Source organism: Buteo buteo, chromosome 1 (genome assembly GCF_964188355.1).
Source record: "Buteo buteo chromosome 1, bButBut1.hap1.1, whole genome shotgun sequence".
In the NCBI taxonomy this organism is placed as follows: Eukaryota; Metazoa; Chordata; class Aves; order Accipitriformes; family Accipitridae; genus Buteo; species Buteo buteo.
Window position 1 is genome coordinate 9,887,145 of NC_134171.1, and position 14,522 is coordinate 9,901,666.

General features: G+C 36.3%; 1 protein-coding gene across 3 annotated transcripts in view; it reads right to left on the reverse strand.

Annotated features, from left to right (window-relative positions):
- ZFYVE28 (zinc finger FYVE-type containing 28) overlaps positions 1-14,522 on the reverse strand; it is a 164,128-nt gene that overhangs the window by 72,254 nt on the left and 77,352 nt on the right. For all 3 annotated transcript variants that reach the window (XM_075019455.1, XM_075019370.1, XM_075019541.1), the window contains exon 2: positions 9,093-9,233. In XM_075019455.1, coding sequence (XP_074875556.1) covers positions 9,093-9,233 — 141 coding nt within the window. The remainder of the gene's footprint in view (positions 1-9,092; positions 9,234-14,522) is intronic.

The following is a 14,522-nucleotide window of genomic DNA, read 5'->3' on the forward strand; positions in this document are numbered from 1 at the left end:
AACAACAACAAATTTAGCAGTAGTTGCAGCTACCCTGGGGCAACTGAGAAAGCGAAGTATACAAATATCTGTTGCTTGATATGTGCTTAAGTAATCTTCATGCACAGAAACCTTGAGAACTGAAAATGTATTTTCAGGGCAAAACCAAGAATTTATATTGTGTACATCATATGGTAGTATAAAGAGGACTACATTTTTTAAATTAAATTCTAGGCTTTTTTCTGAACTATGGAACAAGGAGCAGTATCAGCATATAAAAGAAGTTAGCTTTATTTGCTCTGCAGTGGGAAGAACCACGTACTTGCGGTAATACTGCTGTTGTTCATCTCAACGCTACTTTTAAGAGTGTTGAAAAAATAGCACTACTCTGTAAAAACTGGAAATCCAGCAGGAAAGAGTAGATGGTATGAGCAAAAAGGTAAGCAATCTTAAACAACACAGTATACTTTTTGCATAATTCATTTCACACAAGTATTTATTTCCCAAAGCTTTTAAAATAGAAAGTTTTTGTGTGTGCAAGTAGTGCAAAGGCATGTAGTAGCAAAGCCTACCATATGATGCCTGCTCTCCAACATCAAACTTTTCCTTATCACAAGCTGGTTTCCTATCAACCATTTCAAACTTTTCTGAAGCAATACTAACTTGCTAATACATGTAACTCTTCCAAAAATTAGTAACTTTTTAAATTTCTGTCTAAAAGTCTGTATTTTTTAATAAGTTGGAGTTATGAGTGAACTATATAAGCTGCTCCTTCTCTCTGCCTAATTATAAAGTTACAATGACTGAACAAGCTACCCTAATGGGTAACAGTTTATTTTCTTCCCATCACCTTGAACTCCAGCCATTCAATTAGTAGTTTATTGTTAAATTATACACTAACAGTAACAATAGGGCAGTCTGAAATTCATCTATTCTCCCAAACTCCAAAATATTTTGTAATCCCTCCTTTGAATCTGTAGAAGTCCTTGTTGCACCCAATTCATAATATACATAGATGTAGATATATATGTAGATAAACATCTAAAGGCTTCCTTTTGTTTAATGAAAACTTACTTATGACAGCCTCACACATGAAAAACAAGGTTGCACAATATTCCACAAAATATTCTTCATAATAATCCATTATTCCTATTTGAAATGTATATATACACAGTGTTACAGTATTGGTGTTATATATCTTGAAAATAGATGAAATAGTTAACAATTTATGAATTATTTCATATAGAAAAAGCCAGCCTTTATTTTAACTTTTAAGTACGTTAAGGTCACAAGAGAAATTAAATTCCACTGCTAAGAACTGTATTTAAAGAAACAATGTGCCTTCTTGTCTGTCTTATCATGCTTCCCCAGCATTAAAGGAATATTAAATGAAAGAAAAGGGTTTTTTTCTTATATCATTAAGCAAAAAAGCTTCTAACAGAGGAAACCAGACTTAATCCCCAAGTACAGAAATATCACCAAATAAATAATTTGCATGTATTGTTCATCTTGCTAACATGGTGCTACCACATGCATATGGAGGAAAGAAGGCAAACTGCAGCATATTTAAGTCATGAGACTACATAAACAATTGAGTGGCTGATACTAGAATTTATTCTTCTTTGCAACAGTAAAAAAAAAATAAAAAGGAGAAATATAGCAGAGCTGACAGCAATCCTCTGATGGCACTGATGAAGAATGTGGAAGAACTATAAAGCCCCTGATAGTCAGACATGTCACATTACATTAATTCCTACAGAACTGGATCTGGTATAGTCTCATACCTCGCAAATGCTGAGAAAAGTCAGTTTTAAAATGACCTGGCTCCACTGTCCTCATTTAGCCTTCAAATGCTCTGGGAATTACACCAGCATGTCTCAGGTCCACTATGTCAATATTCAATCAAGATGCCAATATGTCAATTTTTCTTAATATAAAAAGTATGATCTAGGGCAGATAATTATGCACTAAGAAATGAAACATCATCTTATCTTTTTAAATAGAATGTTAGAAAACTTCATAAGCTCAGAAATTGAGAACCTTCTATTCTATAGGCAGGTTCTCTTTCACAAAGAAGGAAATACCACATTTTTTTAATTTGAACAAAACTTGTGACATCTGGACCAAAAAAAATACTATTCTAATTGAAATACAGATAAAATATTAATATTCCTCTCCTGTTATCACCTCATGTTTTAAATGGATGACTACCTCATCTTCCACCAAAGAGTGTTTTTCCATAGGAGTTTGCACGCAATGAATGTGGTCATTGTGAGCAGACGGTGCAGTATAACCTCACATCACAGTCCCTTCAATAACAGCCTATGGCTTCCCCAGCACACACTATTTAATATAATATAATCACACCCCTTTTTTCACTGATAAAAAATTAATTTTATTTTGTACACAAAGATAAGTTCGCTTTTCATTATTTAGCAACTTGTCAATCTAGCTTCACCCTTGTGCACTACTGATTGCCACCTGTGTTGTCATTCCATGCTACTCCAACTTTTATTTATTTTTTTATATATATATACACATATATATATTTTTAAAAAATCAAAGTCACACTTTGAAGATCCTTTCCATTTCCCACTACAGAGAACTCCATGCATGCTCTATGACAGAGTTCACTGCAGCTCAGTCATGATTCTCCTCCACTTGGGAAATTTTACTAGGCATTTTGCAAACCCTGCAACAACTTCAGCATTGTGTGTAGTGGTGGTGTTGGTGTGGTTGTGGGGTTTTGTTTGTTTGTTTTTTAATTAAAGAAAAAAGCAAGGTAGAAATCTGCCCATGTATATGGTGCAAGCTGAGATAAAAGGCAACTGGACTGGTTTCCCTGTATCAGGCTGAAATTGGTAACCACCTCCTAAAGTGACCCATTATCAAATATCATTACTTCTTCAGCAAGACACTAAAGGGTATAAGATGAAGAGCTTCCCCCACTTTTAGACTTGTCTTATCCATTCATCTCCAGCTTCAGAAAGCAAATAATGTTTTCAAGCTTTTAAAATATGCCAAAAGCATATTTCAAAGATGAAGATTATTTTTTCTTTTTTAATTAAAATTTTGATTTTGATTCAACAAGGCCGTGCAAGGTCCTGCACATGGGTCAGGGAAATCCCCAGCATCAGTACAGGCTGGGTGATGAATGGATTGAGAGCAGCCCTGAGGAGAAGGACTTGGGTGTATTGGTGGATGAAAAACTGAATACGAGTTGGCAATGTGCACTCACAGCCCAGAAAGCTAATCGCATCCTGGGCTGCATCAAAAGAAGCATGGCCAGCAGGTTGAGGGAGGTAATTCTTCCCTTCTACTCCATTCTCATGAGACCCCACCTGGAGTACTGCGTTCAGCTCTGGAGCCCCCAAAGTAAGAAAGACCTGGAGCTGCTCGAGCGGATCCAGGAGGGCCATGAAGATGATCGGGGGCTGGAGCACCTCTCCTATGAGGAAAGGCTGAGAGAGTTGGGGTTGTTCAGCCTGGAGAAGAGAAGGTTCCAGGGAGACCTTCCAGTACCTAAAGGGGGTCTACAGGAAAGATGGGGAAGGACTCTCTTTAACAGGGAGTGTAGTGGTAAGACGAGGAGTAATGGCTTTAAACTGAAAGAGGGTAGATTTAGGTTAGATATAAGGAAGGTAATCTTTACTGGCAGGGTGGTGAGCCACTGGCACAGGTTGCGGATGCCCCCTCCCTGGAAGTGTTCAAGGCTTGGAGCAACCTGGTCTAGTGGAAGGTGTCCCTGCCCATGGCGGGGGGGGGGGGGTTGGAACTAGATGATCTTTAAGGTCCCTTCCAACCCAAACCATTCTAGGATTCTATGATTTTAGCATGCCACTCTGTGACAAAGGAGATTCCCCAGATGGGCTCCCGGCAGCATTTTACCCTTTACTCGTCGTTTCTCACAGCCCATTTTTACCCTCTTTCCACACTCTACAGTAAGCTCTTTCAGCCTGTAGGTTCAAACCACTCTAACACGTATGCCTTTACAATAAGGGCAAAGCTTTGTTTTCATTGACACTTGAATCTCAATGCATTTCATAGTGATGCTTTCAGCTGTTAAATTGAGCTAGAAGAAATATGGAGATAAATCTGGTTGAAACACAGCATTTTTTATAACATTCAGCACGTATTTTATATTGCTAGCAAAACTGAGACAGACAAGTGATAACACCACAACACTGAAATATACTTCAGCTTTGTCTAAGGGCTCCGATTCCTCAGCAACATTAACTTATACTGTCATAGATAATGAGGTTCAGATTCTCACCCACTATACAGAGGAGTGACCTATGCATGAAGGAGCCCACTAAAGGCTACATTTTAAAGCCTAACGTTACAGCAAACTGAACTGCTGATAGCCGTCTTGAAAAAGCTCGACTGCCAATTGCAGTAATTTAAGTGGTGCTTCCCAAGCAGGCAAGTAGCAGGAAAAGAGTGAAGAGTCAGTATAACATGCTACCAGTCAACACAGCATCAATCACTCCTACAAGTGAGCCAGAAATAGTCGTGTTTCACAAATATTATAAATTACTCATTTTACTATTCTGTAGTACAGTGCAAGGGGTAACACAGCTGGGCAAGTCTACGGTTTGCTTCAGGTCAGTGCCCTGACGGGGCGAATTCTTCCTGGTGTACTTTAGCAGATCAAATTACACATTGCTGAGACACAATCTGCAGTTCAAGGAATAATTCTGATAAAACCATGCTGAGGAACTGACTCATACACTTTTCTGAGACCTCGCTACTGTACACAGAGAAATAATTCTCAGCATACTGAAAGAGCAAGCAAGTACTATGATCCTGAAAACATTTTCACAATGTAAAGTAATTATACATAGGCTCAGCGTTTACCTATCAAGTACTAACAAAATCTCTGGGTTAGAAACAAATGTTTTGGGGTTTTTTTTTACCTTCTACTCTTAAACAACACCAGTGAAGTTCTGTAATAGGTAACAATAAACCTTATTCCATTTAAATAGGTGAGAAATTGTTTTAAACCAGTTTATCAGCTCAAGTAACAACATACTAATCAATATGAAAATAGCAAATATCAAGGTAAATTAACTAAAGAATGTTTGCAAATGCACAAGTGATTAACTGAGAAGTGTACACAAAGTACCATTACTTCTTATGAAATTCAATACCATGTGATGTTGGGAGCAGCATAGAAAAGGACACCTTACTATATACCACTAATATAAAAATACTTCAATGAATTATTTGTGTTGCAGGGGAAAAAGAAAAAACTCAAATGAACCAGCACTGCATATTACTCAAGATTCACTGATGCAAACATGTTTTTCTTAAGGAAAAAAAAAAAGTACTTTCCTTCTACTACTGTCAATCAATTTCAACAAACCAAAGAATGACATCCTACCTACCCCATTTAAGAAAAACCTACATAGCATTTCATCATGCATCTCTGCATGCTTAACTTATTGTTAATTTTAACAGAAACCAGTAGTGAAGTGTTTTATTCTGTTGGATAGGTATTACCCACACAATAAATGTAATGTACTGCATGAATAGATATGTTATGTTCTCATAATATTCTACCACTGACATGGAAACACCAAGCAAAATGAGGGATGTCATTTTTATAATAGGCTACCATAACTGGAAAAAACTGTTATATCACATTAATGTGAAAATGAAAAGTGAAGCTTTGAAAACCATTACGTTGATTTTTACTCATAGATATATGCTACTCAGCATTATGCTATACAGTTAACTCACAGGATTTGAAATTCAAGTTTCAAGATCTTCAGAAGTTTTGAAAAGTTAATTTATTGTAAAAAGTGTGATTTTTATCATCAAATACTACTAAGGCAAAACAGTATAAGACAACATTCAGAGTTGCAGTTCTTTACTAAGGAAGCGTCAACAGTCTTGAAGACTGAAGTTCTCTGCACATCCATGGGAACACCAAAATGCACCATATCCTCAACTTGCCTCGACTAATACTGCCAGTGTTGTTAAGATAGAAAAATTTAAGTATGTCCACTATAAAGCATTACATCCTTTAGTTAGAGTCCTTACGTTTTGTCTGAATCTGTTCACACACTATAGTAAACTGGAGCTCTTTAACAATAGTACCAAAAGTTGAAAACATAGACAAAAATATAAAACTTAACTCTTCAGATATGGTTAAGATCCAACAGAATATAACCTCTCTCTAAAAAGAATCACAGTTTGTAAGACTTTTTGGTCTTTCAGAAGAATCACACTAATTTAAAGACATTTCTCTAGTCAATAAAACAAAATAAAATTTCAAAACTTCATCTGTTAATCAAGTGGACAGTAACAGTAAATCATCTGAAAATAAATAGCCCAGGAACAATGAATTAATTTCAAAACCAGATAAAAAAGCAGAAGGACAAGGGATTTTAGAAATCTTTGTCCCTACAAAACACTAAAACCCAGTAGAAAGACTATGCCTCTCTAAACTTCATGGAGGTAAAAAATGGGAAGAATCTGGAAAAAGTAATACATGGAAAAACAAGGACAAAAAAAGGGAAAAAAATCATGCAAAGACTGTGAGTCTGGTTAACTATGTTCTGTGGTCACAAGTCCCTTTACAAAAGCACTGCTTGAAGAGTCAGAATGAGCACATATCTGAAAGAAAGGTCTCAGAATTGTGTGATTGTTGTTGCAGATATCACAGAGATATTGCACAATGTAGCTGCTATCCTACTTTCACATGCACAACCTTCCATTTAAACCATTTTGACTCCAGGGCTGGCTGTTGGATCTTCACCCTCCTCAAACTCCACCATACCTTAGGCTAAAACCTATTTTTCTGCTTACCATGCATTATTTGATTAGCAAATACCTACATTCTGAATCCCTACTAAAACACTGCTCCTTCCCTTGTTTGGCATTTACACGACAAATTCTTAGAAGGAAAAAACAAAACCATTGCTTTTACACAAAGTACTACAAAATAATATAAGTCCTAATTAACAAAGCCATTTTTGACATGACATTTGATGATTATCTGACCTATTCTGCAGAACTTTGAAAATTAGAAATTACAAAAATAGCTACATGAAAAAATAAAACCATCTCCATCTTTTCTTTCAGCTCTAGCAACAGATTGTTTCATTAACAGCAATCTGTTTGACAAATGAAAAGAAGAAATTACCAGGCATCAGAAGGTGTTAAGAGTCACAAGGTGGTGAGTCACTATATAACAAGCCAAGCTAACTGACCAAGGAGCTATCGGAGTCTGCATTTCTTGCACTCCTACAGGTGAAACATTCAGCGAAGCTACTTTTTTTAACAGAACAGCTCCTTGGGTCTACCTATACTACAAGAAACAGATTGGAAAGCCTGTGTACCTGCAGAGAAACAGGGAATAAATTGTCATCTCCAGGGATAAAACAACAAACAAGGAGATTATCTTGCACCATGATATAGTTCATCCACCCTTATTATCAGAAAACCTTGCTTAAAACAAAAAGTCTGGAATGAATTGCCTAGAAAAGTTTGTGGAATGTCCATTGTCCATTACGGGAGTTTTATAAGAACAAGTCAGATAAATATTTGTGAAGAGTGATTTAGGTACACCTAGGATCCATCACACAGAAGACTAAAGTCAGTGACCTTTCAAGATAACTCTCACCCCTATTTTTTCCCCCCCTCCAAGTGACTGAATTTTGACTGTTACTAAACTTAGTTTCCAGTTTGGTAAACCCTTAAACTCCACATTTTTCTTTAGGGACAGTACAGTACTAAACTGAAGATACTCCAAGTAGACAGAAGTATTAACATTGTTTCTGACATAACAATACATTTACTCTTTCTCTGTAAGCACTCTTCAAAAAAACTGCACTGTTAAAATTTCATTTTCTTGCAAGCAAGCACATAGTACCTGACTTCTTTTCAACAGACTCAGTGAACTTACTGTGAACATTTGCTACAATGATCAGGGCACTGCTCTTCAAACTCATCTTAACTTGATTAGTGATGAAATCTTTCCACATAATGAAGTTCAGTAGATTTTATTAGTAGTAACAGTAAGAAATTCTAGCAAGGGATGAATCAAAACACATCCTTTCCACTTAACTGCCATTTTTTACTTGGTGGAGATGTAAATGAATCTTTATTACTATGGTCTTTCCACTTACAATTCTCCTGAGTTGAGAGCAAGAGCTTACTTTTCATACAGAAATCCTCCTACCACCTCTGGCATGGTGTATTCTGGACTTGAACCTACTTTTCTTGGGTGTGACTGGGAGAAGAAAGATCAAAGCATTCATGCAAGTACAAAGTGCACCACAGAAGTAGTTTCTACCTCTAAAAATTTGAATTTTCTTACTGAAAAACTTGGTGTAGAATGGCATACAGCATGACAGGGAAAGTTTTATTTTCTCAATTGTTTTTCAATATCTGAACTGTTTTTCTTCATAAATCAAATCACAAAACCATCTAAGTTAGAGACCTAAACTTAGCTGAACTGGTCTTTGCAGTCTCTGGTTCTTTTCCCTTCAAGTCTCACTCAAAGTACAGCCACAGTTTCAGCAAATACTCTCAGGAATCTTTTTTTAGGTGAACTATATTATACAACAGGAACTTTAAGACAGATACATACTTTTGAAATAATTTACAGATAAAAACCCTCTTCTGCTTGGTTCCTCAGTAGTTCCTCTCATCTTCAAGATGAAGCAGATAACATTCTTTCCAAAAAATCAGCACAGCTACCAGCTGTCTTCACATAGTTCATTTGCTAATGAAAAGCTATCAGATTCATGAGGTATGTAAGCTGAGCAGCTACAAAAGACAGGGCTACTTTATACTGCCTGAAATTTTGAAATATTTCTCATGTTCTAGTAAGTTCTGTATGCTTATTTTACACAAAGGAAAAAGTTTTTAATGTATGTTCTTATTTAAGGAAAACCATCAACACTCTTAAATGAGATGTAGTAGATTTAATTTTCGGATAGTGTTTTCAAAAATATACCCTTTAAACTAAGGAAAGGCATATATCTACCAAGGATTCATTATAAAGGGATTTGACAATAAAAACTAATACAATAAATAATAACGTAATACATTTAATGTACACAAAAATGTCAATGAAATCAGGAAGGTGACATTTTGATTACCTGACAAGAGCGAAACTGGTTGACTAGCAGCGTACATCTCTGTGGGTCTTTTCTTCCATCCAAACTGTCCAATTCAGCCGCTACTTGATTTAGTTCCTCATCAGCATAGTAGAACTGAGCAAGGAGCTGTGGGTCTGTTCTCTGTATTGAAGACGGAGACATACACAACATTACATTATTTTTGGAAATAAAAACTCACTTCAGCTAATTATATTTAATGCGATTTTTTTTACATATAAGCCAGATAAGTAGTGTGGCAGCATGGAAAAGAATGATCTTGAGATATTTAAGCACACTTACAATTTTTTTTCTACCTGGAAGAAAAAAATCTCTCACTTAAACTTGGGGCATTACTCAACTACTGTCATCTCCAAAACCATCCTGGCATTCTCACTACTTGTGGCATAATTAACTGGTGAAGCAAACAACTGAATCACAAGTTTTGTTTATTAAACAAAAGTACACTTCAGTTCTAGTCAAAACAAGACAAAGTTGCTTTCCAAGTTAAAACAACACACCCCCCACACCCTCCCAATTTATCAAGCAATGTGATAATACACCAAGCACCACGGTAACCCCTGCAACATGATGCACAGTGCTATCTGGTCAGAATCCTCACTTTGAGGATCACAAGAATCAAGTCACTTAAGGGAAAGGTACTGCATCTACCAGGTACATTACCAGGGCCAAATGGATGTAAAGACTTCAAAAGCAAATAATATGACTAAATGAGGCATTACAGGGAGAAAACTACGCCACAAGTCTTCCAAGTGGCAAAGAACAGAATTATCACAATGGATTTTTGGCCACATTAAAACAAAACAGCAATTATAATGGAAAGAATATAAGAATAAAGGAATGCATCATCAAAAATATTGAAAAATATTAATAATAAAAGTTTACCCCATAAAAGGGATTTTTTTTTTAAATATTAACAACTGAAAATTCTGATTCCTATGCAAGGTTTCATCAAAATATTGGAAAACTAACAGAGATCGGTATGTGTGGAGGGAGGAGATAAGAATTTTGACTCTTAAAAGACAGTGGAGATACAAGTGGGAGGAGGGAGGGAATAGCTTTTTGTAGGTGCCAGCAACTTGGTGAAAGATTCATAGGCTCAGATAAGCCCAACCTCATATTATTCTAAAGTAGTCATCAGTAAAACATACACAAGATTTGCGGGAGATGTATAGAAAACCTAAAATAGCTGTTAATCACAGTGTAAGAAACATTAAAACTATACTAACTGTAGACTGAGAATTAGAATTAGTTGTCACTAGATGAAAGAAAAAAAGCCTGATACTACAGAAAACAAAAAGCTGCAAAGTATCTGAAATTGATTCTTAATGCACTGAAGAATGAAACAACACAAAAATACTTTTAGAAGGACCAGGTTATGTATAGAACCAGTAAAAATAAAGACCAAGTTGCATGGAAGCAATTCACAGACTCAAACACGGAAAAAAAAAAAATTAACATAGGGAAGAACTTCCAGGTAAAGAAAACCATTGGCTAAAAAGAAAACATTGCTTTTTATAAACTAAAAAAATAGCAAAAGCATAGAAATTATCAAGAAGCAACACATTTTAAATGACAACTAATGAAGATGTACAAGTATGTCAGAGCAAACCGTACCAACAGAAAAAAAAGTGTAATACAGTGAAGAAATTAGTCAACAGCAAAACAGAAGATAAGATCACTTTAAAAGACAATATCACCAAATGCAACAAATGGCAAAGGACAAAAACACTGAGGGTATAATGAGGAAGTATATGTTGTGAACCATAACATTTTCTATCTGAAACACAAAACATTTCCACTATTGTAAACAAGTAAAATACCAAAGTTCTTAAGGGATGGGCATATGGATGCAGTAGAATCAGAGATGCTGCCATTAGCAAACCACAGGTTTAAAGCACTAATCGAGGTGATAAAGGTGTATTGAAGAGCTCAGGCTCGTGCTTCACATACACCCAGTCCTGCAGCACCAGTCCAGAAGACACTAACTGTCTGCAATCACAGAGAAAGATTAGTAGCAAACCTCGGCCAACAACAACACAGGTTCAGAAGTGGTAAGAGCACAATAAATGCTGTCAGGAGTACTTGGGGGGGGGAGGGAACCAACAAAAAACCCAGTTATTTTTGCTTCATACTTAAAAAAAATTTCAACAGAAGGTACCACAACATTAAAACCTGCACAGCTGTTTAGTCCCTGAAAAGGAACAACAGAGTATTAACACCTTTTGAAGAGAACAGTATACATCCTCCACACTTGACAGGATCAAGGAGTTAACAACTGCAAGTATTTTATTGCCATAAGACTTAAGGAAAAAGATTTAGTCTTATAAGTGATGCCAGATATGCCCTCAGTGTTACATGCTGAATTGGTTCTCAGTCAGCAATTTAATGAGACAACAATCCTCCCTGAAAATAGTGGCATCAACTCCTGTTCAGACATGCCTTATTTGTGCATGAATATAGTGACTTTAAGGCTACCTTTAACACTGCTGTGAGCTGTCACACTGCCCAGCAGCTTCCTACATCACTACTTCACACCCACCACCCCAATTCTGAGGCAAGTCAGAAATGAAACAACTTTTCAGGCAGTTGAAATGTAGTAATCAAAGCATTGGCAGTTTTTTTCTTCTTTAAGCAGCCACTTTCTACAAAAGACAGGGCCTTTCCAATCACGAGTTTCCTCCTCTTAATCTTTTAAATGTTGTCTTTTATTAAGCAGTTTCAGTACCCTAAGTGTAAGCTGTCAAAAATTTACAGTCTTGAGTAATGTCTTCACTATAGCCTTGATATAAAGGTGCCCAGGGAGAAGGATAAAGCTTGCAATATATGGTCAGGGAAACAAACAAAATTCAAAATGAATGATAATAAGAGGGAGGCCCTGTAATTGAACTACTAAATTTAATTTTGTTTAGTTCTAAACTCCTGTATTTATAAAGTAAAGCTTAGTAAAGCACTTCTTTCAGCATTTCCCCTACCCAATTATTTTTATTATTTCCAATTTTTACATTTTCCTTCAGCATTTATCTATATCCATTAAAACTTTCTAGACAAAGCTGTGAAACAAAGATGCGGGAGTTTACGTGTGTAATTGTGGCAAAGCATGACTGCTGATTTATAAGCATCTAAATTGCACTGCAGAAGCAAAACAAGGCAATTTATTAAGACTGGTCTCAAGCAAAACAAGCAAGGCCGAGATACTTAGCTCCCACGTGGCTGATCTTTTAAATTGGAGGGACAAAAGTTTTAATTGAGTTCTCTCTACTGTGTTATGTTTCATGTGGATTAGTAGCATGATCTTTGATTAATGGTGTCAATCATATGTGGTCCCTGGCATGCCAAAGCTGCATGAAACTTTAAATCTCTTAGCAGGGGGCCATTTAAAGGAAATAACCACGACTTTCTAAATTCAATTTGTTCCAACTGGTAGCAGAAAATCAGAGATAGCGCCATGCTCAGTGCCAATTTTTACTTTGAGTTTACACAAAATATGTTTCAAATAATTCCATCCAAATTACTTATTATTCTTCAGCAGAATTAGTAATTCCCACCCTCAGGTGCTCAAATTAATAGAAAGACTTTATTTGAAAGCACCTGACAGGGAACCTACCCCTTAAACTGGTAGTTTGTTTCAGGAATTAATCTCATTTACCATCAAATCAATGCATCCCATCTCTTGTTCTGATTTGCTAGACTTCAACTTCTAGATACTGATTATTTTGCCTTTTTCCAGTACAGCATCAAGTACTTGTGTTAATTGTATTTGCCTACTTCTGTATCCACAGACTGCAAGTAGCCCCTTTAATCATATCACAACTGTAGATTGCACACACGGGTTTAGGATTTTGGGGGGAATTTTTGTTTGGTTGATTTTTTTGGGTGGGTGTGGGACTGTGTGGAAGTTTTCTGTGTGTGGTGTTATTGTTGTTGTTTTAAATCTGTTATCCCAACACCCTCCTGAGTGTAAGGTATGCAGGTAGGAGTCTCATTCTATAAGTACACCCTGCATTCCTCCTGTCTAACATTTCTTTATATTCCACATCTAACATTCAAAAGGATTCAGCCCACCAAACAGTCCAGCTATATTGACAGCACATAATTTACCATACCACTGGAGTACATTCTCCACAGATTTGAAATCACCACTTCATATGTGGGTCATAACTTATTATCCCAATTTGTATGATATACTCCAGTCAGTAAAGACAGGAGTCAGCACACAATCAGTTACTTTTTTTTTTTTTAACATTTAGCCATGTCATGTAATACTGCATCATTAATCTTTTTTTATGAAAGATCACTCACTGAACACTGAATATTTATTTTAGTGATTTTTACTTTTTATTAGGTACCACTCTCATTAGGTCAGAGATCAAAACCAAAAGACGACTGTCTGCCATCCACAAGGATGGCAGTGTAAAACAGTGCATATCAAAAAGCTGTATTAACTATTGAACTGGTTACACTTGGGTTTTTGCCCATGAAGTCCTACCAATGAACAGTGACTAGAATTAACTTAGTTCAGTTTGTTGCATAATGAATTCTGATTTGATTTTTCAAACAGGATTTATATGGACTATAACAAAGTTAAAAGGAAAACATCTTAAATTAAAGACACCTGTTAGCTACAGGTTATTAGATAACTAACAGGTCTATAAGATTACCTATTACATGTTATCAGATGAAAAGACGCTATTCTCACATCTTGTAAACAAGCTGGTCTATCAAAACCAGAAGCTGTCACTAAAAAAAGCATCAACTAACTGGGAAAGGAAAACAGGCTTCTCAACACAGGACAGAAGTAAACAGCTAGCCTGAAAACTGATACTACAATGAGAAGCCATGGTGCTGACAGATCAATCTCAAACCATACAATAATTCTGGAATTTAAAAATTGTCTTAAAAATCAAATTGCCAGAAATAAGGGTTTTTCTTGGGGAGGATTTCCTCCTTTTGAAACAAAATTGCAAGTATCTTTTGCATGATTTTTAACAACAGCTTTCAAGTATCAATACTGCTTCTTTTCTGAATAACACAAAATACGCAACACCTTATAAACATAACTGACAGCAGCCCATAATTTGAACACTAAAGGTAATGTTTCCCCCAGGTTTCCATGGTCCTTTGTAGGGAAGTAAAGATATTGCTCAGGCCTTTTCTTCTACTGACATCACAACAGGAACGGAGCCCTCCCCACCACCGCAAAGAGACAGAAGATGTCATCATCCCAAATGAGCCAAAGAATAGACTGAAGCAAGGGAACCATGCAGATGAGCAAGATCCCAGCTAGTGATATAAGTATATTCTGATGCCTGTCAGTCATCCTCTGGAAAATAATCATTTTTTAATTGCTGATCTAAAGACTACAGAACAACAGCTAAACCCCAGCCCTGCTTAAAATAAAATCCATGGACC